The sequence below is a fragment of the Atheta coriaria genome, unplaced genomic scaffold (genome assembly GCF_025399875.1).
Source record: "Atheta coriaria isolate IRGN ID8LTWV9N9 unplaced genomic scaffold, Caltech_Dcor_3.1 hic_scaffold_10_pilon, whole genome shotgun sequence".
Taxonomy (NCBI): Eukaryota; Metazoa; Arthropoda; class Insecta; order Coleoptera; family Staphylinidae; genus Dalotia; species Dalotia coriaria.
In genome coordinates this window covers 8,050,344-8,075,477 of record NW_027045452.1, presented here as the reverse complement: position 1 = coordinate 8,075,477, position 25,134 = coordinate 8,050,344, and the positions used below count along the sequence as shown (strand labels likewise).

The window sequence follows — 25,134 nt, the reverse complement described above, 5'->3', positions numbered from 1 at the left end:
TTAATTCATAAATATTGTGTTATAACTATGACACTTGGGTAAGTGATACAAATTTTTGTTAATTATCTAGTTCTTAAACTAGTTAACAACATTATGAGCCTTGTAGCATTTAAATATTACTTGAAACTTGTAGACTGATTAAAAGTTGTGATGATTACTACATAAAAAGGAGTGGTTCACTATTGGCTCAACGTCTGGTCTACTGCTGGTACAGTCTGGTCAACCTTAGGCACATTGCGATTTTCCACATTTATTGTTAAATAACCAAAAACGTAACAGCTATTAAGAAAATTTGAATAAGCTACATGATTCTATGGTAGACAAGGAGTATGTAATCCTTTTTTTGCAATGATTGTTGTAATAATTGAGTCACAATATCAAAATTACTTTCAAAATGTCGCTTAATTGGTTTGTTACTGGTGCAGTCACCCTATTAGTAAGGATTTTCTGTTGTTTTTTGGCGTAAATTTACAAAAAATGAGTAATACTGGTTGCATACGTTACAGAAAACAACTACAAGCATTTTATGTTAGTTAATATGTTCACCGTTAGATGTCGCAAGTATCTACCATTATTATATTACTAATAATCGTGAATATTAGCAATAAATAATTAAATCTTATCACACAACTAATATAATTGACAAATTGTGCACAATCAGGTTTCCATTAGGCGATTAAAGTTCATCGCCGTTTATCACTTTGCACTCTCTCGCATAAATTAGTACACGTCGAAAATTAAACAAATAAATAAACAAACAAAGACCACAGTCGACTGTAATTCAGCCACGTGCTCTGTTATTAGTTTAGTAACACATCCGCGTATCAATTATAGATTAAATAATCATAAACATTATAAATCTATTATTACCTCAACTCACAGCGCCATCTGGTAACAAAATCACTAAATAAATCAAAACTATTATAATATTCACATAAAAAGAATAAAAATAAAATAAAAGACAATAATTATGATGAAATATTAAATTATATTATGATGATGATGATTTTTTGTGTGAGTTTATCAAGCATTTTGACTCGTGTGGAATAAAATCCGAAACATCAATAAACAATCTCGGAAACAAGGAAAAAAAGTTTGGCACAGCGAGACACAGCGCTTTTAATGGTGGCGTGCCGCACATTCACAGACTAAACACTCGATTAGCGTCGGCGGTGAAGCGCCATGCGTTTTTTCTCTCTTCGAAGCTTCTTTTAATTATCTTGAGCGTTATCTTATCAATATAAAAACACAGCATGCTACCTTTTAATTACCATGCAATAAATGCCTGATTATTTATTTATTTATTTTAATCAAATCATCATTTTTATTGATTAGAAGTTGATTCGGCTTCTTTATCTGCGCATGGTAACCGGTTTCGCATCGTGCACATTCCGTTGACGCGCGAGCATTAACGAGATTACCGAAAATAGTTCCTAGGAAATTTTCATGTGCCACGATTAATTATATAATTTTGACATGCATTGACCCCGAGTGGTATAAATTCGACATTTTTCGGCATGCAGTGTACATTTAATCATATTGTGCACACAAATTAATATTAATTTATTTTGAAAAATGTAAAAAATCATTTTTAAGGATTTTATTAGGTAGGCAACCATACATACCTTTTAGTATAACCTTAATTTTTGTTTATTCTGTCAAAAACTGCTTTATTAACGCAAAAACTTGTATTTTATGTCAAATTTTGAGGTTATATTATGTTCTACGGCAAAATTTTAATATATTAGATAGGCAACCATACATAGTTTTAGTTTTGCATCTTGTATAACCTTAATTTTTATTTATTCTGTCAAAAACAACTTTATAGCGCAAAAACTCGTATTTTATGTCAAATTTTATAAAATTTTGAGGTTATATAAAGTTCTACGGCAATATTTTAATATATTGGGTAGGCAACTAATCATACATTAAATTTTCCAGTTTATATAACCTCAATTTTTAAATATTCTGTAAAAAAACTACTTTATTAACGCAAAAATTTGTATTTTATGTCAAATTTTGAAGTTATATAATGTTCTACGGCAATATTTTAATATATTAGGTAGGCAACTAATCATACTTTTAGTTTTGCACTTTGTATAACCTCAATTTTCATCTATTTTGTAAGAAAACTACTTTATAATCGCAAAACTAGTATTTTATGTCAAATTTTGAGGTTATTTAAATGCCTGAGGCATTATTTCAACGTATTTTATAGGCAACTAAAAATACTGCAAGTTTTCCACTTTATATAACCTCAATTTTTATCTATACAGTAAAAAAACTCATTTTTATAAGATTTTTTTTGTTAAATTTTTAATTTTTTTAGATTAAAAACACAAAAATCTTAATAAATTTATACACAAAATTACTCTATGTGTATTTTTGATCAATTTTGATAGTGTATAGTTAGTTGTATCATTTACAACATGCATAATTAATTAATTGTTGATATAACATTGGTGACCCACGAGTCAAACTTAAAATTAGGATTTAATTATTTATAAATTAATTAAAGCACACGCACGCAAATAAATATTTACAACTTTCGCCATATCTCAAGTATTATAACTTAAAATACCAAATTTTTATTTTGAGGTTAGTGCAATGTGTGGCCTATAGTGAAACGAGAAAAACTCGCAATTTTGTGGAATTTAAGCGGCAAATTGGTAATATTCGTAGTAAATTGCGTGGATTTGAGGGGCTAATGGGCTCTGCCGTGGTGGTCTGCGGAGAAGGCCTTTAAAAGTGACGAGTTGCACGCGGCGCGCCATTCGATACACAAATGTCTCGCCCGTCGCGACCGAAATCGCTAATCTCCCGGAGTCAACTCAACATTATTCCACAAGCGCATTATACACTCAAAGATATTGTTAAGTGAATATAAATTTTGTGTCGATTTTTGGATTATATAACGTTTTTTTTTATTATAAGTAAGTTATTTATTTATTTATGTTTTTAATTTTTATTTATTTAAATTTTGCATTTTATGCGAGAGACACTGTGTAGATTTGACAGAAAATTATTCCCGAAAGCGCGTCGAATTGTTTTTGAATACAACCATAAAAGCTAGTGTCCATTGTGGATTGCTGTGGATTGTGATTCGTGACGGTTGTGTCTTCATGGTCTTTTTGCCGTTTGCACAATACACAATGCAAAAGTCATTTATTTTACGACTTTGTTTTAAATTTTAATCTTCGTACTCACACATTACTTAGTATTTTTATCGTTACCATGCTGACGTCACATATTTTTATTTTTATTTTCAAAAAAAAAAAAAAATTTTTTCTTCATTTTCTGTATAATTTTAATACAAAAATATTAATTTTTATTTTTCACTACTTTTGGTAATGAACATACTCACACATTACTTAGTATTTTTATCGTCACTATGCTGACGTCACATCTGCATAATTTTAATACAAAAATATTAATTTTTATTTTTCACTACTTTTGGTAATGAACATACTCACACATTACTTAGTATTTTTATCGTCACTATGCTGACGTCACATATTTTTATTTTTATTTTCAAAAAAAAAAAAAAAATTTTTTCTTCATTTTCTGTATAATTTTAATGCAAAAATATTAATTTTTATTTTTCACTACTTTTGGTAAAGAAATACACTTATAATTATCCATTTCACGCAATGAAAATTCAATTTTTCATTGAATAGACCCGAAAATATTCCTAAAATTACTTTTCCAACCCCTTTATCATCGTGTTTCTTCGATATAACGTAACCTTATCCGGGTATCAATTACAAACAAGAGAGTCTTTATATAAACCTCGCGCGGTTGAATTTCGATATCATTTTATCAACGTTTTCGCTTTCGGTTTCGTTTTAACCGTTTTGATATTTACATTTTCAGCTCGACGAGTGTTAACGATGCAATTGAATAAATGTCAGTTCTTTTACTTTTACTTCTTCGCACTGACACAAACAACGTACTGTATTCATACGGAAGTGAATATTGATAAGGTGGATTATTTCTGCGGTGACCGCTTGACTGGGATGTTATCACATTATTGCCAAAAGTATTACTCGAGACGGACGAAACGAGAAATCGCTACGGAGTGTTGTAAAGGACTTGGATGCTCGATACGTTATGCGATGGAGAATTATTGTCAAGAAGTCAAACCGTAAGTGGAAAATTGAAATTGGAAATTTTGAGTTTTTGGGTTTAATACCGGTATTTTTTGTATCAAAATATCGAAATCCCGGTTTATATCGAAAGTAATATTACAACGAAAAATATTGATTTTTGTAATAAATACCGGTATACCGGGGTTAATACCGGTATTTCGGTATACCGGTATTTTTTTAAAGAAAAATATTGGTATTTTGGTGTATATTGGAAACAATCTTGCTTAGAAAAATATCGGTTTTTGTAAAAAATACCGGTATATCGGTATTAATACCGGTATTTTGCAATACTGTTTTTTTTTTCAATCAAATTATTTGTATACTGGTATATATTGAAAGCAATATTGCATTTAAAAATATCGAAATTTAAAAAAATACCGGTTATTCTGGTATTAAAACCGGTATTTAACACCATAATTAACAAAAAATAACTAAAAATTTAATTTTTTCCTATTTTTACAGACAGTATAAATATTTATTTAATAGAGCACCGAGTGAAACAATAGATTCTTCAGAATCTCAAAAATTGTAAGTTTTTTCATCATTTTTACTCAAAAAATATTAAAATTTCATATTTTTTAGACCTGATATTATTCCAACAAAAGTACAACCGTCTCTACCACCACCCGACAATCATTCCAAATTAATAGACGCAATCCGCAAATCAATACCGGAAGAAACACAAATTTCCACCGGAAATAAAATGGACAGAGATTCGAAAACACCGAAAACAAATAGCAAACAAGTGCGTACGAAAAAATCACGTAAACTTGAATCATTCGCATCAAAATCACAAAAATCACGTCTATTCAGACATACTCGTAATTATCAGTTTGGCAGACAATGCAAATGTCAATGCAGACGTAATCGCCCTGAGCAGGTACATAAACATCATTAGAACTCATTTAAACATCATTACCTTTTAGAGGTTATACTAATAGGTTATATTTACATGGTGTATGTTGTGTTGCAGATAATCGACTCGAAACCATCCAAACCGTTCCTGAGTAAATCATATATAGGCACTGATCATGTCCCACATGGACCTCCAGTGAATCAAAAAGCAAAACTAGCTTTTCTACCTTTTTAACTTTTATTTGTTTTAAGAACAAAAAACAAACAAAAACGTATTTTCTTCAGTATTCCAGACTGGAAACGACTGCCGTTCTAAAAAATGGTCTCATTATTACTCGTAGTACTCGTATTATTATTTACGTATTTATTCTAGAGGTTAAGAATAGAGGTTAGGAAATGCAAAGGGTAGCAATAAATCATAAACAATTTTAATAACAAAATAAAACAATTAATTTGATAGATGTTTCATTGTTTCCTCAATCCATGTTCTATATTTGGCTACGTTGACGTAAACGCCTGGTTTGTTAGCATAACCACAATGTTGACCCCATGAGGTTATGCCAAACAATTTAAAAACACCTAAAATACATTAAAACAAATTATTTTAAAGATTTAAAGCATAAATTGTTTATTTACCTTCATGTAAACATGCTAACGGTCCTCCACTGTCACCATCACAAGCATCGACGCCATTTTGCATGAACCCAGCGCATAACATGCCGTCTGTAATGGCCGCGCCGTATACATGCGGCATTTTACACACTTCTTTCGATAAAATCGGTATCCAACCTGCTCTTAAGTCCCTAGAAGCTTCTAAAAAGAAAAAATTTAAACAATTATTAAATATTTTGTTATATTTGAGGTTACCCACTTGATTTTCCACTCTCTATAGACCCAAAACCTGAAATCGTACAGTTTAACCCCACGGGATACTCTGAATCAGCTGGAGGTAGGCAAACAGGTTGCACATCTTTGGTTATGTTGAATCCTTTACCTTTCAAACGTACCAGTGCAATATCATTGTTCATTTTATTCCCATGACCAAATTTCGGATGTGTTATGAAGTCTAAAATAGGTTATGTTGTGTTGACTCAACTAAGGTTATGTTTAACTAGTGTTTTACCTTCAATATAACTTTCTTGTTCGGTTCCTTCATCAGTATCAACGTTATAATCACCAGCAACAACAAAATAAGCACCTTTTGTGAATCCAGTCAAACAATGCGCAGCTGTCAACACATATTTCGAGGAAACAACAATGGCGCCGCACCAATGCGCTGATTTTGTTTTACCTTTCACTCTGATACTAGCCTGCCATGGATATTCACCTGCTCTGGCGGTACCCGCCATTACCACTCTAAAATGTGCATCTTCTGGGTCATCTTGATTAGTAAAAATGGCGTCGTTGCGGAATCCGCAGGTTTCCGGAAGCTTACTATCATCTACTTTGGGTTTTATATTCTGGTTGAGGTTATGTTGATGTCTTTCTGTTCCTGGTAGGGTTTTGGTGTTGCAGATGACGCCCACATCTTCACTGTGTTCACAGTTGTGTTCACCCCAGTCCCAATGGATGCAATCCTCCAAAAGGGTTTCATTTCCTCGGCAGAATACCTGGTCTAACCAGATTGGGCCGGTACCAGGTCCGAATTCGCCATCTTTGATTACCTTTGCGCTTCCATGGTAACCTAACTGGTTGCAGACCACTTTTGCTGCGTCGTCGTTGAAATCATCATCGCAGACGGTACCCCAGATGCCGTTATGCATGATTTCAAGACGACCTTTGGTACCTTGAGTTAACCTCAATTTAATAGGAGCCTAAAATTTAATTTTTTTTTAAATTTTTGTTTAAAAATTCTTTTTTAAGACTTACATCACACAATTCTGATTGTTCATCTGATTTATCTGAACAATCATACACACCATCACACACAAAAGCTAATGGTAAGCATTCCAGATTGTTTTTACACTGCCAATAGTCTTTCGGGCATATTTCCACAGGGGTTTTGCATATAACACCAACAATCTACAAATTTTCATATAAAAAAAACTTTTAAAAACATATTTTAAGAGGGTACCTCTTGAGGTTTGCAATTACTGTGTCCCCAACCATTAAAATCACAATCCCGTAGTGATGTTTCATTCCCAAGACAAACCACATCATCCATTAGGTATAAAGTGTCATTATCAGCGACATCTGGTGCGAAGTGTGAGTTACCTCTTACTTCTGCCGCACCGAGAGTGAATCCTAACTCACGACAAGCGACATCTGCATTCTTAAGTCCGAACATGTCATCACAAATATATCCAGTCCTTCCAAAAACTAAGGTTAAAAGTTAAGGTTATTTTTATTATTTTAAAAGTTAGGTTATGTAATTAAAAATACCTTGAAGTTCTAATCTTCCACTATGTTTGTTTTCCCCACCGACTAATCGTAGTTTATAGTTGAATGCATCAGCTGTGCATCCTTTTTCGTCCATACCATCACCACAATCGTTGATGCCATCACATACCCTTTGTTTTGAGATGCATTTTTGGTTGTTGCAAAGGTACCCATTGATTTGTTCACAGGATATTGTGTATTTTTGGTTTTCAAAGTAGTCGTACATTGGTAGGATGATCAAAGCACCGGATGTACCTACATTGGAGTCCAGGATATAGCAGGTACCATCGTGTTTCCTAAAGTTGAAGCCTTTGCAGTTGATTTTGGCACAGCTGGCTGCACACCATGCTAATGTTACATTTGGTATTTTCATGGTTTCTTTTACTGCCAGTTTGGTACCAGATGTTTTTACGAAATCTTGAAGGCGTAGACTACAGTCTTGTTCATCAAAACCATTGGGGCAGTCCTAAAGAACAAATTTTGAGGTTATAGCTTTAACCTTATTTGTTTGTTGGTTTTTGGGAGACAATAACCTACCTTTTTACCATTGCAGATGGATGTGGGTATTATACAATAGTTATTCCCACAGTTGTAGGTTTGATTGGTACATTGGACCTGGATATGATTACCTTGATTATTTGGTTGACTAGGTGCGCCATTTTGATTCAAAGGTTTTGATGGTATGTTTACTTTCTTGGGATCCACTTCAACCAAGTCGTAATCTTCAAACACATAATCATTGTTGGTATTACCACTAGGAAACTTTGGCGGCCATGGTTTTCTCTTGTTTTCTGTATAAGCTGTGGTTAAAGTTTCGTACCTAGGTGTGGTACCTTCAGAAGAAGGTTCAATTTGCCATAATTGTTGTATTTTCTGATCTAGGTCATCTACAAGTTAAAATTTTAATAATTTCGGTATTAAAATAGTAAATTTTGATGACTTACCATCATTTGTTTGGGTTTGACCCTGTGGGGAACTAGTATAATGACCAGTCTGACCCCAATTGTTAACACTTTGATAAACAGGGTTTAAAGGGTTAGAAGGATGTGATGGAGGTTGTGAAGGTGTTTGCTGGTGTCCTGAATTAGCAAAGGTATTCCAATTTGTATTAGAATTTGAAGGTTGATATGAAGGTTGTCCCCAAGTAGGTCTAGAAGTACTAAAAGTGTTTTGATTTGGGTTTTGACCCCATTGATTATAATTAGGTTGGGACTGTCCCCAATTTTGATTCTGAGATGTCCACTGTTGATTGGTGGTAGAACCCGCTGGGATCTGTTCATGGTTCCCCACATTTTGATTATATCCATATTGCCCTTCAGTACCTCCAATATTTTGACCTCCTGAACCTCCAGACCCACATTGAACATTGTGGATATGATCACACACTTTCAACGAAGGACTAAACAACGTCCCTGGTCCACAATCCATGATATGCGTCATGCCACTTCCACAATTTAAAAATTTACTACAATCTGACGGATGGGGCATCAGACCAGAAAACTGCGGAGGGCATTTTGGACTACCTCCAGTTCCATGGGTAACAGGGTTAACAGGGTTACCACCATATTGATTCGTGTAAACATTTTGTCTTTCATTTCCGATTCCCTGATCATCAAACCTATTTCCTCTACCACCTTGTGTATAACTTGGTGGTGCTTGAACATACCTCCCACTCTCAATAAACCTAACCGGTTTCTTCTCTTGATTAACACACTGCACTTTATAAGCATGATCACAAACATTACTCTCCATATCAAACAAAGTCCCTGGAGGGCAATTCATTTCCACCTGTCTACCATGATCACAATTCAAAAATTTACTACAATCCTGATAATGTGGTACTATCCCAGAGAAACCACTAGGACAAGAAGCTTTTTCCTTCACAGTTAATTTTTCATACCTAGCCGTCCTAGGTCCACTAACACAATTCACTTTATCAGGGAAATCACATTCCAGTGTCTCTGGATTGAAGAGGGTACCAGGAGCGCAGTTTTGGACCACACCACGTCCATTCCAACAGTTCAAAAACTGATTACAAGAGTTTTCATAAGGGAACTGCCCTGTTGCACCTTGAGGACACTTAGAAGCAGGTCTAGTCTGACGTGGTACATTCTGAACCTTCCCAGAATAGTAATTCTGGGGAATAATCACATTATAATGATTCTGAGATAAAGTAGGGACCTGTTGAGGTTGATATCCTCTATTAGGTTTAAAAGGTGTACCAGAAATGGTAATACCACCATAACCACTATCAGAATTACTTGTTTCTGGTTGTTGAGGGTACCTATTACCCCCACCACTATAAGAAGGTGCCCAGTATGATGTCCCACCATTAATATTTTGATCACCAGGTTGATTTTGATCATTTCTTTGACAATTAACTGTACAAGTCACCAAAGGTTCATTTTGTGGAGGATTATTGCTAAGGGCAAAGACATTATGTTGTTCCCTTCCATGCGGATAAGAAATTAACCTTTTTGAAGGTGTACTTTCAAAATATCCATCCCCACCAGGTGTTTTTGTGTATTTCCTGGTATACCCTGAAGAAGCACCTGGTTCCAGATCAAATTGTTCATTATTCCTTTGTTGGTTATAATTATTATAATTATTATTCATGTAAACTTGTTTGTCGTCATTCACGTGTTGTTGAATTTTGACATTCGTGTAATTTTGGTAGACTACAATTGGTTCACTGGTGGTTTCAGGGGTTTGCCATGTTAAAGTCTTCATTCCAAGCGCAGATTTTGTTTTTGTTTGTGTAGGAGTACCAGGAACATAAATCTATTGATATAAACAATTAATAATTAAAGTGTTTTTGTTTGTTTTGTGTTTTTTGTGCTTACCGCTTTGGAAAAGTGAAGATAGAGTAGAACACACGTTAAAATTAATAAAATTCTCTTCATTTTGATGGTTTTGATGAAATTTTAGATGAAATCAAGTTGGATGTTATAACTAAACTGAAATATTCTTATTGATGTAAGATGTAAGAGGCGTATTAATTAATGACACAGTTTCATCGGAATTGGAGTTGGAGTAAACATTTTGTTATCAATCTGTGTTGAGGTCATCAGGGTTAAATTATTGAAATTGGATTAATAAATGGGAAATTATTAAAAGTACGTCATTCTTTTATTTTTATTTCTATTATTATTATTATTATTATTATTATAGTAAATCGTATTTTATTGACATTTTGTCATTAAAATCAAGATGACATTCTCGTACAATCAAAATAATTTCTATTCCAACAGTGATTTCAGGTATAAATTTAATAAATTTAATTAAAAAATTTAAAAAAATGTTTTTTGTTGTTTCTAGGCTTACTTTTGGTTTACCACTTGAAGATGTCTTCCCCAACGGTGATGTACACCCCTCACTAAAAGTATTTTCATTATTTTTGATATTTTTCACCAAAAAATAACAAAATATTTAATTTTTATTCTTCACAGCGTTTATTCATTGTTACCTACCGATATTTCCTCCAAACAAACGCAGCCAATGCCGTACAATGTCTCATGTATAATATTTAATCTTAATATTTATAAATTTTTATTTATTTATTGATTTTTTTAGAGCAAATCCAACTGTAAACCACTGTTTACCAAAATTAACTGATTTAATCAACGCTCTCACCTACGGAAAACCATTCCCTGCTCCGTTGTCCTTTGAAATGTTGATCCACACACTTAAATATTATCTCACAATGTTACCTGTGCCTTTACTACCGAAATACACTGAGAAAAAGCATTATAACTGGAAGAAATTGTCATTGGAATGCAAAACAATCATACAAAAACGTTTTAGAGATGAGAAACAAGATGGCGTTGTACTACATAACCTAGCAAAGTAAAAAATAACATAACCTTTATTCACTCCAACAACATAACCTATTTTAGTAAGAATTGAGTAAGAATTATTTAAATATTTGATTTTTTTAGAGAATTATTGAGATTACCAAGAGTCAATCTGCTTCTAATTGGTTATTTCGTCAATTTCCTGAGGAGTTTAGTACATTACAACAAATCCGGGCAAAATTACAATAAACACGCTGCTAATGTATTAATTAATTACTTTGCAGCGTCGATATTTACACGACAATACGATATAAACAATGAAAACGTTAGTAAAAGTATTAAATTCATAAAATTTTAAAATAATTTGAGGTTATGTTTTAGTCTGAGCATGTAAACTATATTTATCATCCGTTAATGTTAACCCTGATCACAAAATGGCCGCTGATTCAAATAAAATGCATAGAAATCCAACCGCAGTGCTTCCAGGCACAAAAATTCAATCAAATTGGTAATAATATCGATGTTATTACATTATCTACGATAATAGAAAGAAGTGAAGATTCACAATCAAGTTTAAAAGTAAATCAAGAAACTTATACGGATTTTTCAACGTCTGTACACACACAAAGTCTACAAAACCACAAAATAACTCGTGATTGTCAAACACACACGGATGATATGCAACAATCAAAGAAAACATCAACAGCTTCACTCCTAACGTACATACAAAATGGCGGATTGCACACACCGGAAGTAAACTCATCAAATTTAGAGGTTATTAGTAATAACAGCTTAAAATCAAGCAAAAATGATGAATTAATCGATATTGAAGATGACAAAGACATAAAACAAACAGATTCTTCTGAAGAGGATAACATAACCTCTAAAAATCTAGAAACAATGATAAAAATACCAAGCAGTGTGAATTTAAACAATCTAGATGATAAACACGATGATTATACAGCTTCAGATCCGTTGTATGCAGATTGCAAGCCACGGAAATACTTCCTCAAGTTCTCCAGACAAATTAACGGCATAATGTTACTGAAACAAATCAACAAAATCAAAGATTTGACGTTTTTGACTCGAATTAAAAGCGAAGAATTGATGCAGAATCACCCGAAGTATGAAAAACTACCAAATAAACCATCGGCAACATTTTGATCAATTAATTAAATAAATACAACTTAAATATTAAATAAATAAACAATTCAAAGTGATACAAGCACTTCCATGTGGATTAAGTAACGTGTTATCAATTGAACGAAATAAAATTGCAAAGTAAATAAGATAATAAGTCGCGGTACACTTGAATAACTTGATAAATATTGATATAATTCATATTATATAAAGATAAAGGTGTGATGAATTAGTTGATTGTTGGCACATGAAGCTGAAATATCTAAAAACATTTTTTTCGTCAGTTTTTGATCATGGATCAGCTAAAACCATTGGAAATTAACGTAAGATTGGCGAAAGACATTCCAAACATGAAAAAATTCACGCGAGATGGAATTCATGTATATAATACTACATCGGTGCATCGCGGCGTGGTTTTAATTATAAACTTTTACGAGTATTCTAACCACAATTGTGCACCAAGAGAAGGATCGGAGGTGGATGTGAGTAACTTGCAGCAATTGTTTGAACAAATGGGATTTGTTGTTTTGATTGCCCCAGGACAGACGTACACGAAACAGGTATTAAATTTGTTTTTGTTTTTTATTAAATTAATAACATAGACTTCTTTCATTGCACCAATCCCTATTAATATTATAAATGCGAAAGTCCTGATGTTTGTTACACTTTCACGCAAAAACTACATAACCGATCATCATGAAAATTTGTACACATATTCTTAGTGGTCCCCGAATGGTTATAGGCTACTTTTTATTTAATAAAAAAAAATATTTTTTAAATAAAATAAAGAAATTGTTTAGCCAATAATACCTCTGCACCTGGCTATTTGACGACTTTAACGCCATCTAGCATTCCAGCAATGTAGCTCAAACCTAAGTACTATCGTACCATCACACTGTATTATCACACTGTATTACCGACAGCTACGTCAACATCAAATCCAATTGACTACACTATGGAGACTGTACACTATACTTCCATAGACTATATTTTCAGCCATTTTAAACTTCCCGCCATTCTACTTCATTGTTACTTCTTCTGTGACTACAGACGCGTACGGAAGCAACTTCATTATTTTAGATATTCGCGAGCGAAGCCGCGGGTTAAAGCTAGTGTATTATATAAAGCAAAGTTTAGTTGTGTAATTTTAACATAGATGGCGCTATAGGTTCATTATGTTACAGGATATACATAATAATTTGAAAGATTTCGTCGAATGTGAAGAATTAAAAAAAGTAGATATATCAATACTATTCCTCATGGGTCATGGCGGACGCAAAGATGGCCGTGAATATTTCGTCACTGACGATGTAAAAGACAACGAGATATATTTCCATGACATTATCAATTATTTCAGCAACACAAGTTGCCTACATATGCAACAAAAACCAAAAATGATTTTTTTTCAAATGTGCAGGTTAGAAAACAAGTTACATAACCTAAATCTCCTCTACATTTGTTTATTTCTATAATTACAGAGGATTATATGAAGATAAAGGCATACAAGCAGATTCTCATGAACATAACAGCGTTGCTTCTGATAATATCGTAATACTACCAACTTTTACTGATTTACTGGTTGCCTACTCATCAGTGCCTGGATATAAATCATGGCGACACCCCACTACTGGTAGCTGGTTCATTTATGCATTGTGTGAAGAGTTTATGAAGTCGGCGCATAAACTAGACGTGAGTACAATGCTGGAAAAAGTTTATCGGGATTTATCCGGAAAAGTCACTGAATACAATGGGAATATAATCAAGCAATCCGGAGAATTCACGAATAAAACATTTGCGAAATGTTTTTTTCACCCAGGCGTGTATCGTGATCAAATGGGAGTTGTGAAGAACATTCATACAAATACACAAGTATATCGTGATAATATGGATTCGTCGTTGAGTCTTATAGATGCCGCCATTTGCGGCGATGAAGGCGAATGTGAACGGTTGTTAAATGAAGGCGCAAAAATCAATGAAAGAGATTCCGGTGGATTCACACCGTTGCATTGGGCGGCTTATTATAATTATAATGGAATTGTTGAGTGTTTATTGAGAAATGGCGCTGCTGTTAATGGTACCACTGACTTGGGTAACACCCCTGCGCATCTGGCTGCCTATAATAAACATACTGATAGTTATATTTTGTTGGTGTCTAAAGAAGGCAACAAAGCGTTGAAAAATAATAAAGGAGAAACACCAGAAGAAATTATCACACGTCGTATAGAAAATGTAATGAATGATGAATCATCATGATCTACCAACAGAAGTGACATTGATGTTTACTTGGTTGCCTACCATAAACATGAAAATGTTTAAAGAAAACGATAAAATGGTAAAAAAAAATAATTTTTAAACACTAGAAGAATTATTAACCTAATGGCAACTAAAATGACACTGCTGTTCACTTGGTTGCCTACCATAAATATGAAAATGTTTAAAGAAAACGATAAAATGATAAAAAAAATTAATTTTTAAACACTACAAGAATTATTAACCTAATGGCAACTAAAATGACACTGCTGTTCACTTGGTTGCCTACCATAAACATGAAAATGTTTAAAGAAAACGATAAAATGATAAAAAAAAAATTAATTTTTAAACACTACAAGAATTATTAACCTAATGGCAACTACAGTGACATTGCTGTACACTTGGTTGCCTACCATAAAAATAAAAATGTTGAAAAAATCGATAAAACGTTGAAAATATTGATTTTCAAACACTAAAAAAATTATTAACATGAACCAATGACAAACATTTATGTGTACTTTAATTTTATCATGTAATATTGCTAATAATAACAAAATCTTTGATGTAATTTAGTCCTATGAACATATTATATTTTACAATAAAGTATTTTCCATTATCCACTGTTGATTTTGAAGCTTTTTCTTTATCTTTACCTTTTTTCTTTTTTGATTCTTTCGTTGGCGCTGACATAACCCCAAAACGTATTTTCACACTGCATTTTGACTGCGCTTCGATTATGAACGTATCTACCAATTCAGAATTACAAATCACATGAAACAACGTCGATGATGTGGATTCTCGTAGTTTGAATGTATTCTTCAGTGCATAAATCTCTTCATCATATAAATCAAAAGAAAACTTTGCTTTCTTCTGCGGCGAATTTGACTTTTTAAGCTTTTTATTATCCTGAACTTCAGGTTGTGTGATAGTACCTTCCAATTCACATACTTTTTGTAAATAGAGGTTAAGTGTTATATCACTATCATTTTTAACCTAAAATTTATGTTTTAAAAATAAATTGTTTAATTTTAAGGTTATAAATGTACTTCAAAGACACAATCCTGATAATTTCCTTTTTGAGCTGTTAAACGACAAACGTTAAACTCCGGAGTGAAAATTAATCTTGGTTTGATGCCTATTCCACGTAAAATAAACGGATATGACGTACTATCACTTGTAACATCCAAAAACTCCATAACCTACAAAAATAACCTCAAAATAAAATTTTCTTTATTATTATCTACTCTTACAGATGAATCTTCTGTAGGTGTGAATTTCAACGGAAAAGAATAAATATATTCCGGTGGAATTTCATAATTTGTCACAGCTGTCGAAGAAAAAGGCCCAAGTGGATTTGTATCTGACACAACAATACTTATATTCCTCCCTAGAACATAAGCAAACTTAATAATATAAATTACAATTCAAAAATCACCTAAAAAACATAATAAACATACTTTGAATGTTTTGGAAGTTGATAGTTTTGGTTATGTTCAAACCAACAGGCACACAACCAAAATCAATCACTTGATATTGTTGATCATGTATAAAATTGGGTGCTACCACTGTACAGGTGACTTTAAACTGTATTTCTTCCGGTTGACGGGCTCTACAATAACGATATTGTTACATAACCTCAAAACATTAATTTTTGGCGGTAAAAACTTAACCTACATTGCATTATTGATAGGTACATAAGTAATTCGACAAGTAAACAATCCTTCAAGGTAATATGGTTCTAATGTCCGCCATATGTTCATTTCCGTTTGATAATAATCATCTAAATCCACCACTGTACTAATATCTTCTTTAATTCGAGTTTTTTGTTGTTTTACGGGTTTACTAGATGCTTTACTACTATCTTTTCTACCAAATTTTACTTTTGACTGTTTTTTATATCCTGCAATATCATTTTCTTCAAAATTTTTATCATTTTCTGCTTTTTTTAACACTTTAGCACGTTCCTCGATGACTTTTTGTGGTATATTTGGTTTTACCGTAACCCAAATTGTTTTCTTTTTATTACTCGGTAATTTACCGATAGATGGCTGCACTTCAATTTCTTTACAATCAGGATTACAACTGGAAATCTCGAAAAACACTTGATATTTCATATTCATTGATTTATGCGTGATAATATCAAGAGTCATGCTTGAATATGAGCCGCAAGGAGTGTCCGGGAAGTTCAAAATCTGGTGTGACAGCTCCACAGCGACATCCACAACGCAAACACGAAAATTAAACGTGGTTATGGGTGAAGTCAGCTGCGAAACGGAAGATGGCGCTTCGTTATTAGATGAAACTTCTTTTTCTTCTTCTATGTCGTATTTTACGAGGTTTATCAACAGTTCATCATCGTCAAGTGCTTGTATAAACCTGTCTACAGACGCTGAGGACTTTGACGGTGTTGATATACTGAGTGTTTTCTTTTTGACAGCTTGTTTTAGTTCTTTTATGTCTTCTTTTAGCTTTGAACTGTTACTACCACGTGATTTACATACAAAATCTTCCATTTCTTTAAGTTTCTTCTCTAGATCTTTATCATTTCTTTTCTGAAGTTGTGTAAATGTGAATTTTATTAATTAAAATATAAATTTTGAGGTTATATACCTTTTTAAGCGCTCCACAGTGTTTAATCGTGCTTAAAACTACTTGAAACTTTAGGCAACCATCATTGTTCATGATATCTTGTCTCGACGGTGAGATAATCACACGTACACTTGCTTTTTGCTTAGGTTTCAATTGTCCAAAACCATAATTAGGTGTAATTGTCACATACTGTCAAAAAAATATGAATTTTAGGTTATTTTTATAAAAATTTAAGGTTATGTATATTTTTACATGTGGTAAACTTAAAAATCCAAACTGTTGTGGCACCAATGAATTGTTATGAACAATTAGATCAAAATAAACACTTTCCACAGTGGTGCAACTTCCTAAATCATAAAATTCGACGCCATTTTCATAACTTGAAACAATTTTATCACCAAAATCAATCACAACGCCTTGTGATTCGGTAACAGCAGCAAAAACATCCACGCGTAATGGCGGCGTGTCTTCATAACCTCGCGTTTGTACTGTCACATAAACCGGAAACTCCAACAGACAAACTTCCGCATCGTAAAACTTGTTATCAAGTAAAATACCTTCAATGGGTAAAAATTTAATACAAATTTTAATCGTTTGATTGGGTAGAATGGTGGTAACTGCCGGATTTGCTTGTAAATATTGTTTCATGCGAGAAGGGAAGCATATCCGGATGTGATGCGCTAATTTACAAGGATTTGTCAGATCAAAGTCCAGTTGATAGGCAGAACCATAAACACACACTTCAAAATCTAATATTTCTACATTAGAAGTGAGAAAATGCGAAGTTGTTTCGGAATTTACAATAACATCCTGTAATATATAAAAATGTGTATGTTTGGTTGCCTAGGTTAAATGTCTAATATGATTTATACCTGTGTTCCGATACAATATAACTGTCCATCTAAAAACCGTTCATAAATACTGAAATTATACGATTCAACTTGATATCCTGCCTCGGATAGATCCTTCAACCAACATTTAATCACCACAGTTGTCTTTGGTTGGACATTGAACACGTTCCGATCGAATTTGAAGACGTTAAACACACTTTCAACGCATTGTTGTACTAAATTCCTTGGAAACGGATCCGCGGCCTTTGGATCCTCTAAATTAGAAGATGATAACTGCTTCCTGTCACTATCCGAAGTGATATCATCAATTCTAATGATACTAATAATCTTTTTCCACTCTTGTTCCATTGTTTGGTGGTTGAATATTTTCGTTACGACAACTTTACATTCCTTTAATCCAGAATTACTGATTGTAATTGTTTTGTAATTTCTTCCTTGTTTCATTAATGACTGCGCCCGCCATATTGGCATTTCCTCAAAGGACACCACCGTCGGCGAGATCAAAACCGCCGCACACAACGGCACACAAACCACATTGAGGACGAATTGTCGTGACCGATCGCTGCGCAGCTTATTCGTGACGAAGATTATTTTCCCGTCTGCGGTTTTGTTGAGGACTTCGGGGGCGAAGCGCAAACACGCTTTAAAACTCATTCCGGGCAGGACTCGCCGGATGCCCATTGATTCCACTTCCAATAGTTGGTCTTCTTCGATGTTTGCGTTCCAAATGATGCGATCAAGGCGGATTTTTTTCGGATTGCGATTTCCGTTTACTATCGAGATGATTTTTTTGTATTTTTTGCCAGGTTCGTAGTCTTTAAAGATTATTTTGTTGGGACGACTGAAGAAACCTTCGTCTAAGGGTAGGAGGATGTCTTGGGTTAAGCCGTCTTGGATTTCGTAGCTTTCTTTTTCTTTGAGGTAGTCGTAAAGTTTGGTTATGTTTTCTAAGAGGTCTGTCATTGCGTATTCAGGGAGGACTTTTTTGCGGGGGTTTGGGTTGGGGATTTGGGGAGGAATTATGTCTTCAGGCTTATGAATATATAATAATTTATATTTTTATTGTTTTTTGGATAAAATTTTTATAAAACTTACAGTTTTTTCGGTTTTCTTTGAGATTTTGCTTGTTTTACTTGTTTTTACAGTTTTTTTGTCTTGTTTTGGAGATTCTTTTTGTTTTTTAGTGTTTTTTGTATTTTTAATCGATAAGTTCGAAGGTGTTTTCTTCTTTTTCTTATTTTCTACTATTTTCTTCTTTGATTCTACATTTTCTATTGATTTATATGATTCTTCTTCAAAATCAGACTGAAAATACAAGCCATCTATGTGAAAATACTAAAACTATTATATTATAACCTCAAAACTAATAAAATTACATTTTTTAATGATGATATTGATTCTTCTTCTCCTTCTCCTTCTCCTTCGTCTTCGTCTGCTTCTTCTTTGTAAGTAGAGTCATCATCTTCAAAACTTTGTATTTTTCTGCTTTTTTGTGTTTTAATACTTTTCTGCTTCTTTTCTTTCTTGTCTCTTCTCATATCACGTAGTATATTGGCAACCACATGTACACGATTTCTGTTTACATTTTTTACATTGTTTCTTTGTGCGTTTTTTACTTTTAAAATCTTTTCAACGACTTTTTCTGTTAAATCTTCTTCGTGTATTGACATCCGGTAATCTTTTCGTAGCATAGACAATGCTTTTGCTTTGTTTTGATACATTTTCTCAGCGTTAGTTAATGTGTTTTCATCATGTTCTAATTTAGCTTCCAAAATTTTCATCTTTAAAGTAAATTATGTCAAAAGTATAAAAAAAATTACTAAAAACGGTTATATTAATTTAATGGGTACCCCTGTTCAACATATCATCAAGTGAAAGGCACCTTATACCCCCACTCCTCTATTATTGATATTCCGTGCTTGCACACTCGCGCGGTAGCCGACGCTGCGTCTACTCTTCCCCCACCACTATTCTGCAAGTATAAAAGGCATCGCGCACTGCACCCCAAACTCAGTCATGCCTGAGTCATTCAACAGTCCAGTCGCAGCTCCCCAACTTCATCTCCCCCTCCTTTTACCATAATAACAACATACTCACCCTAATAATTTCAATCCCCCTACGTTGATTCTCCACAGTATTCTGAATCATCAACCGCGTCAAACTCTCCTTAATTTTCTCTTCCAACAAAACCAAATCCCCATGTTTTAAATAATCAGGCCGTATCCTGTCCTTCTCATCATTCTCCACACTCATCCGTTCATTTTTCCAATAAAAACTCTCACTTTTCGGCTGAAGATCAACGCGTTCTCTTAAAATCTCCGCATATTCCTCCGATTCCAAAAACTCATCGATCCACTTAATCAATTCGTTATCCTGCCGCTCTACTTCCAGCAACCATTGTGATTTTGTCTGTGGAAAGGCAAAATTACGCTCGTGATCGCCTTTCTCCATACCGGTCTATTTTTATTTGATTGTTTAACAAAACATAACAAGCAAATGACAGCCACACTAATGACATCGTCGCTTTTATTATAACAAGTTTATAATAATAGATATATAGATGTCAAAACATGTTTTCTATTAATTTTTGTAAATCACAGGTTCACGAACTAAAAATTAAGTATTTCCTACTTAAAATTAACAACAAACAAATCAAAACCAGTGATTATTGCGGTTTTACACCATTAACTAACCTATTAATAATGGACGACCTCCCAAAGTTGTCACAACACTTCAACTTGTTTATATTCATTGTGTTCATGACTCATATCACGTGATCGGCTTAAAATTGTTATAAAAACGCAGGTGAGCATAAATATTCATCATTTCTCATTTGAAAGTCATCAAAATGACTAGTTTCATCATAATATTCAGTTGTTTAGCAGCAATTGCCAGTGTAACTATACCTAACCTCAAAATATAACCTAAATTAACTTCTATTTTACTCCATAGGCTAATCCATACCTAAAAAAACCGTATGCAATCAAACATGCACTCAAAGAATGTAAACATGAACTTGACATCGACGTACCAAAAGGAGAAAAGAAGTTAAGCATATCAGGACCGTTAAATCTTCCAATATTTGACCCAAAATACGCATGTTTAAACAAATGTACCCTGGAGAAAGCAGGATTGTTATCCACAATAGGTGCATTTAACATAACCTCAATTCCTAAAGTATTTGAACCAATTGGTAAACAATGTGATGAAATAACTAAGAATTTAACCAATTGTGAGCGTGCACATAACCTAACAATATGTTTGATTGAAAAATCAAGAGAAATGTTGAATGAAACAGTGATTTCGTGCGCAAATCAAACAGAAACACAGTTAAACGTTGAAAAAACATACAAATTGAAGGATTTCCTCAAGGAGAAGAAGTACTACTGCATGAATAGATGTGTTTTGATTAAATTAAACGCTGTGGATGAATCTAATGATGTCAAAGTTGATATGGTCAAAGAATTCGCTCCACCAAACGCAAATATACCAGAAATCATCGAGGAATGTTCAGAGGATAATAAAAGTTCAAACCAATGCAAAATGGTGGCCAAACGTCAACGGTGCATTATAAAAAAGATCAAGAAATTAGATTAACCTCAAAATTTTTATGTTTTTAGTGTTGATTTCACTATTAGTATAGAAATAAACGTGTTACAGGAATATTACGTTTGTAATTTTAATAATTCCAGTCCTAAACCATATAAAACTATATCAAAATCATGTTTTTGATTGGAAAATACATTAATTCCTTTGATATCACTTATAGTTGAGTTGTGAACAGCTTTAAATGTTACATTCAATTTGTTGGTTACGTGATATTCAAACATTAACAGTTTTTGATCAAGTGAAGCAGTAAAAAAGCATTTTTCACTCAAATAGGCGCCTGTAATCTGTGCGCAGTGTGATTCAACATTTGTATAATGATGTAACACACTTAAGTCGCCTTCGGAGCATTTGCACATTATTAAACATATTTGATTATCATCGCCTCCAGACAAACAAAGAAACTTGTTTTCATCTATTTGTTTGAAATCAAATGCATTTATACCTGATGCATGTGCTTTAAACTTATAAAACGGTGAAATTTTATCATTTTCTTGATTTTCTTGATTTGTTAGTTCATTTAACTTCCAAAAAACAAGATGGCCGTCCGTGGCCATTGTAATTAACATATCAAATGATTTTACTACGCATAATTTCAATATGCAGCGTAGTTTATAAAATATAACCTTAAATAACTCAATTCTGTCATTTTTGAGGTTATAAATTTTTATACTACCATCAGAACATGCTGCAAATAACATGTTTTCATCACTGGATAAATCCATAACACGTATTTCTTCATCTTCAGGTTCATAGAACGAATGCAACTCTTTACAGAACAAAAAGTCGCCATTTTGGTCCAAATTAAGTAACCAGTAGATAATTTGACCTCGTCCACCTGCTGTTACTAATTTATAACAATTATCTTCACCAGAAATAAGATGTAAACATCTTATACTCGATAAATGTGATTTTATAGTTGCTTCATTCACAAATTCATTCCTAACCTCACTATTTCCCATTAAAACTGAAGAAAATCTAAGTGTGGTGTCTTCCCCACCAGATATAAACATAATCTTACCTTGTAACTTCAAACACTTCATTGTATTCATTTCTGTGGAATGCACACTTGATGTTAACTCAACCGGACGATTAGTTTTCAAACAATTCACTGCTTTATCTCGAATATAAACAAAATTGTCAGAATGAAAGTCCCATGACCTGTGGCCACCTCCACAATTAGTTTTAAACAATTCAAGGCGTTTATCATAGTCCCATAAGAGTATTTCATTACCAGAGAAGCCTAAGATAATGTTTTGATCTAATTTTGATGCTAGCCAAGCAAATGGTAACACATCTGAGGCTATAGGAATGATTTTAGATGTGGATTCATCAATGTGGTAATTTCTCAACGTTGAATTCCTACCGTATGATGTTAATACCTTCTTCTGGGCGTTCCAGTAGAGTTGTGTGATGCCTAAATGTGAATGCGCTCTTTTTATAGTGTGAGTTGCAGCGGTGGCGTCCATTTTGAAATAGTGTAAGTTTCCTTTGCGGTCACCTACAACTATTCCAAGGTTTGTTATGCGACAGGCGGATGTAGACCAACGTTCTTTTGATTGTGGCAACTCAAATTTATCTATAAAATAAGTAATTAAGCAAAAAACACTTAATTTAATAGCAAAATATAAATACTTATTAATAATAAACCATTTTTTACAGTTTTCTGTATTTTTAGTAACTTTTCACTGGGTTTATAAAGTTTCCATAAATATAAAACACCATCAGGTCCACAGGATAGCAAATGATTGCATGTTAACCAATGAATTGCAAATATTCTCTTTTTGTTACCTATACAATGTTGAAACTCTTCAACTAATTCATTATTCATCAAAACAAAGACTTTTATATCTCCATATAATCCTAAAACATAAAATTTAACCTCAAATTTGATTTTATGTATAAAAATAAGTTTTTTACCTGCTAAAACAAGTTTCCTTCTACAAATAGAAACCTCCATCAGTGCATAACTCTGAAATTCTTTAAACAATCCAACATTAACAATAACATTGCTTTCTTTGATGTAATGCATCAATAAACCACTTTCTGCAATTACTACAACATCGCCATTATGCATTACAACCAACTTTTTCGGTATTTCTTTCTCTGCCATTTTAATTTTCATGGTTTGCCAGTTATCTGATAGTGGTAATCTTGCTATACTTGAATCAGAGCCTCCACTGACAATCAAATTGCGTTTTTCACAACATTCTAAAGACCATACACTACCACCATGATGTACATTGAATGTTTTAATGAGATTTCCGTCAAAATCCCAAATATTTACCCTTCCATCTTCACCAGCAGATAATAAATTGTTAGATAGAAGTATTCCACAGAAAACTCTGGCTGTATGACCATGCATTTGGTGTTTTAGTGATATTTGACAAGTTTTATCTTCAGAATCACTTAAATTTCCGGTTATTTTCCATAAAGTTATTGAACGATCATCAGATGTGCTTAGAATATGTGAATCCAAGAGTGTTATAGAGAATAACACACCCTAAAATGTTAAAATATTGTTAATAAGTTGATTATTTTAAGTTTTTTATAAGAATTAAACTTTAGTTCAAATTTTCACCGCTAGTTGCAACAGCGCTGATGGCACAAATGTGAGGTTAGACTACATTCACTTAAACATGTTCTTGTGCATCATCAGCAGTAAATTTTGCAGTTTTTCTTCATATATTCATATGTTAACACAATAGTAAGTGCATATTTATACTTACTTCATGTCCTTTCAACCTATGTAAAACTTCCCCGTTATAAAATGGCCGCCATATCAAAATCTCAGAAAAAACAGTCCCACTCAACACAACACAAGTTCGAACAGTATCAAAAGCAATATGTGCACAATACAAAATACATTTAGTATCACAACTGTTCTGTGCCAACATTAAAGTCTCATTATTATAAAACTCAACATGATTGTGCATTGTTACAATAACAAAATTATTATACTGCAGCCATTTGGTTGCCAGTATCCAATCATACATTGGTATTCTTTGCTCGATATTAAACTTAAAGCATTCGATAAAAGATGCTTGTAAAATAAGCAGCTCATTTTCTGCATTTAGTAGAATATGTGATCCACTTGCATTGATTTCGATGCCATGTATTCGCAAACCATCAAAAAGTGTGGATTTAATTAGTAATTCATTGGTTTTTAAGTCATAAACATGTAATTGTGATCCAATCCCTAAAAATTTATCGTAAAAGTTAAATTTTAGTCAAAATTGAATATAAATTTGAGATTTTACCTGCTAATAAGTAGTTATCATGGATTTTTAATGATGTAACATCGGTTTTAATCAATTGTATGTTAAAATTCGTCATTTTTTTATTTATTTACATAAATTTTAGTAGAAAATGTGTTAGAAATCACAAAAACGTGTAAATGTTTTGGTTTACATAACCTGTTAACATACAGAATGATAAAAACAACTTAAAATAGCAAGAAATTAGTCTAAAAGTATTAAATTATTGTTAAAAACATACAAAATATTCAAAAAAGTCCACCAA

At 33.0% G+C, this 25,134-nt stretch overlaps 6 protein-coding genes and 1 long non-coding RNA gene across 10 annotated transcripts; 4 read left to right on the top strand and 3 right to left on the bottom strand.

Moving 5' to 3' along the window:
• The first annotated feature begins 2,786 nt into the window (after window positions 1–2,786).
• On the top strand, window positions 2,787–5,460 carry LOC135801131 (uncharacterized). Of its 2 annotated transcripts, none has more exons than XM_065314500.1 (5): window positions 2,787–2,933; window positions 3,874–4,144; window positions 4,611–4,676; window positions 4,731–4,893; window positions 5,122–5,460. In XM_065314500.1, the coding sequence occupies exons 2-5, from the start codon at window positions 3,891–3,893 to the stop codon at window positions 5,236–5,238; spliced, it is 600 nt and encodes a 199-aa protein (XP_065170572.1). In that variant the 5' UTR covers window positions 2,787–2,933; window positions 3,874–3,890; the 3' UTR covers window positions 5,239–5,460. The 2 variants fall into 2 exon arrangements, with proteins under 2 accessions (XP_065170572.1, XP_065170570.1); XM_065314498.1 differs by having other exon boundaries at window positions 4,731–5,028.
• Window positions 5,416–10,382, bottom strand: LOC135801121 (uncharacterized). The gene is made up of 10 exons (XM_065314488.1): window positions 10,226–10,382; window positions 8,327–10,163; window positions 7,920–8,269; window positions 7,386–7,848; window positions 7,078–7,322; window positions 6,873–7,025; window positions 6,127–6,817; window positions 5,875–6,069; window positions 5,640–5,816; window positions 5,416–5,582 (listed from the first exon to the last, which is right to left on the bottom strand). Exons 1-10 carry the CDS (start codon window positions 10,283–10,285, stop codon window positions 5,452–5,454), a joined length of 4,302 nt encoding a protein of 1,433 aa, XP_065170560.1. The 5' UTR covers window positions 10,286–10,382; the 3' UTR covers window positions 5,416–5,451.
• A 171-nt stretch (window positions 10,383–10,553) lies between these two features.
• LOC135801125 (uncharacterized) lies at window positions 10,554–12,404 on the top strand. Its single transcript, XM_065314493.1, has 6 exons — window positions 10,554–10,642; window positions 10,701–10,764; window positions 10,832–10,899; window positions 10,956–11,228; window positions 11,321–11,501; window positions 11,558–12,404. The coding sequence occupies exons 1-6, from the start codon at window positions 10,593–10,595 to the stop codon at window positions 12,338–12,340; spliced, it is 1,419 nt and encodes a 472-aa protein (XP_065170565.1). The 5' UTR covers window positions 10,554–10,592; the 3' UTR covers window positions 12,341–12,404.
• An 86-nt stretch (window positions 12,405–12,490) lies between these two features.
• Window positions 12,491–15,182, top strand: LOC135801126 (cell death protein 3-like). Its single transcript, XM_065314494.1, has 3 exons — window positions 12,491–12,876; window positions 13,501–13,733; window positions 13,795–15,182. Exons 1-3 carry the CDS (start codon window positions 12,610–12,612, stop codon window positions 14,567–14,569), a joined length of 1,275 nt encoding a protein of 424 aa, XP_065170566.1. The 5' UTR covers window positions 12,491–12,609; the 3' UTR covers window positions 14,570–15,182.
• LOC135801120 (cilia- and flagella-associated protein 74-like) lies at window positions 15,070–20,963 on the bottom strand. Of its 3 annotated transcripts, XM_065314485.1 has the most exons (12): window positions 20,700–20,963; window positions 20,104–20,415; window positions 19,383–19,787; window positions 19,102–19,311; window positions 18,028–19,038; window positions 17,408–17,965; window positions 17,177–17,344; window positions 16,241–17,118; window positions 16,024–16,175; window positions 15,817–15,953; window positions 15,613–15,765; window positions 15,070–15,559 (listed from the first exon to the last, which is right to left on the bottom strand). In XM_065314485.1, the coding sequence occupies exons 2-12, from the start codon at window positions 20,257–20,259 to the stop codon at window positions 15,095–15,097; spliced, it is 4,293 nt and encodes a 1,430-aa protein (XP_065170557.1). In that variant the 5' UTR covers window positions 20,260–20,415; window positions 20,700–20,963; the 3' UTR covers window positions 15,070–15,094. The 3 variants fall into 3 exon arrangements, with proteins under 3 accessions (XP_065170557.1, XP_065170556.1, XP_065170558.1); XM_065314484.1 differs by lacking the exon at window positions 20,700–20,963 and having other exon boundaries at window positions 20,104–20,678; XM_065314486.1 differs by lacking the exon at window positions 20,700–20,963 and having other exon boundaries at window positions 19,383–19,825; window positions 19,889–20,239.
• Window positions 20,817–21,669, top strand: LOC135801133 (uncharacterized). The gene is made up of 2 exons (XR_010550309.1): window positions 20,817–20,902; window positions 20,959–21,669. It is a non-coding gene; the product is annotated as an uncharacterized lncRNA (long non-coding RNA).
• On the bottom strand, window positions 21,661–25,029 carry LOC135801123 (tRNA (34-2'-O)-methyltransferase regulator WDR6). The gene is made up of 5 exons (XM_065314491.1): window positions 24,873–25,029; window positions 24,342–24,811; window positions 23,533–24,115; window positions 23,248–23,475; window positions 21,661–23,191 (listed from the first exon to the last, which is right to left on the bottom strand). The coding sequence occupies exons 1-5, from the start codon at window positions 24,946–24,948 to the stop codon at window positions 21,672–21,674; spliced, it is 2,877 nt and encodes a 958-aa protein (XP_065170563.1). The 5' UTR covers window positions 24,949–25,029; the 3' UTR covers window positions 21,661–21,671.
• Between the last annotated feature and the right edge of the window lie 105 nt (window positions 25,030–25,134).

Coding starts and splice junctions, on each gene's coding strand:
- LOC135801120 (XM_065314484.1), bottom strand. CDS start 20,457: ATGGAGAAAGGCGATCACGAGCGTAATTTTGCCTTTCCACAGACAAAA. Junction 19,788..20,103: donor GGGGGATTGAAATTATTAGG/GTGAGTATGTTG, acceptor TTTACTTTAAAG/ATGAAAATTTTGGAAGCTAA. Junction 15,560..15,612: donor ATCAGGATTGTGTCTTTGAA/GTACATTTATAA, acceptor CATAAATTTTAG/GTTAAAAATGATAGTGATAT.
- LOC135801125 (XM_065314493.1), top strand. CDS start 10,593: ATGACATTCTCGTACAATCAAAATAATTTCTATTCCAACAGTGATTTC. Junction 10,765..10,831: donor ATGTACACCCCTCACTAAAA/GTATTTTCATTA, acceptor TATTCTTCACAG/CGTTTATTCATTGTTACCTA. Junction 10,900..10,955: donor AATGCCGTACAATGTCTCAT/GTATAATATTTA, acceptor TGATTTTTTTAG/AGCAAATCCAACTGTAAACC.
- LOC135801121 (XM_065314488.1), bottom strand. CDS start 10,285: ATGAAGAGAATTTTATTAATTTTAACGTGTGTTCTACTCTATCTTCAC. Junction 10,164..10,225: donor ATCTTCACTTTTCCAAAGCG/GTAAGCACAAAA, acceptor TTATATCAATAG/ATTTATGTTCCTGGTACTCC. Junction 8,270..8,326: donor TCAAACCCAAACAAATGATG/GTAAGTCATCAA, acceptor TTTAACTTGTAG/ATGACCTAGATCAGAAAATA.
- LOC135801131 (XM_065314498.1), top strand. CDS start 3,891: ATGCAATTGAATAAATGTCAGTTCTTTTACTTTTACTTCTTCGCACTG. Junction 4,677..4,730: donor TCTTCAGAATCTCAAAAATT/GTAAGTTTTTTC, acceptor CATATTTTTTAG/ACCTGATATTATTCCAACAA. Junction 5,029..5,121: donor GACGTAATCGCCCTGAGCAG/GTACATAAACAT, acceptor GTTGTGTTGCAG/ATAATCGACTCGAAACCATC.
- LOC135801123 (XM_065314491.1), bottom strand. CDS start 24,948: ATGACGAATTTTAACATACAATTGATTAAAACCGATGTTACATCATTA. Junction 24,812..24,872: donor TGATAACTACTTATTAGCAG/GTAAAATCTCAA, acceptor ATAAATTTTTAG/GGATTGGATCACAATTACAT. Junction 24,116..24,341: donor ATAGGTTGAAAGGACATGAA/GTAAGTATAAAT, acceptor TTAACATTTTAG/GGTGTGTTATTCTCTATAAC.
- LOC135801126 (XM_065314494.1), top strand. CDS start 12,610: ATGGATCAGCTAAAACCATTGGAAATTAACGTAAGATTGGCGAAAGAC. Junction 12,877..13,500: donor GACAGACGTACACGAAACAG/GTATTAAATTTG, acceptor ATTATGTTACAG/GATATACATAATAATTTGAA. Junction 13,734..13,794: donor ATTTTTTTTCAAATGTGCAG/GTTAGAAAACAA, acceptor CTATAATTACAG/AGGATTATATGAAGATAAAG.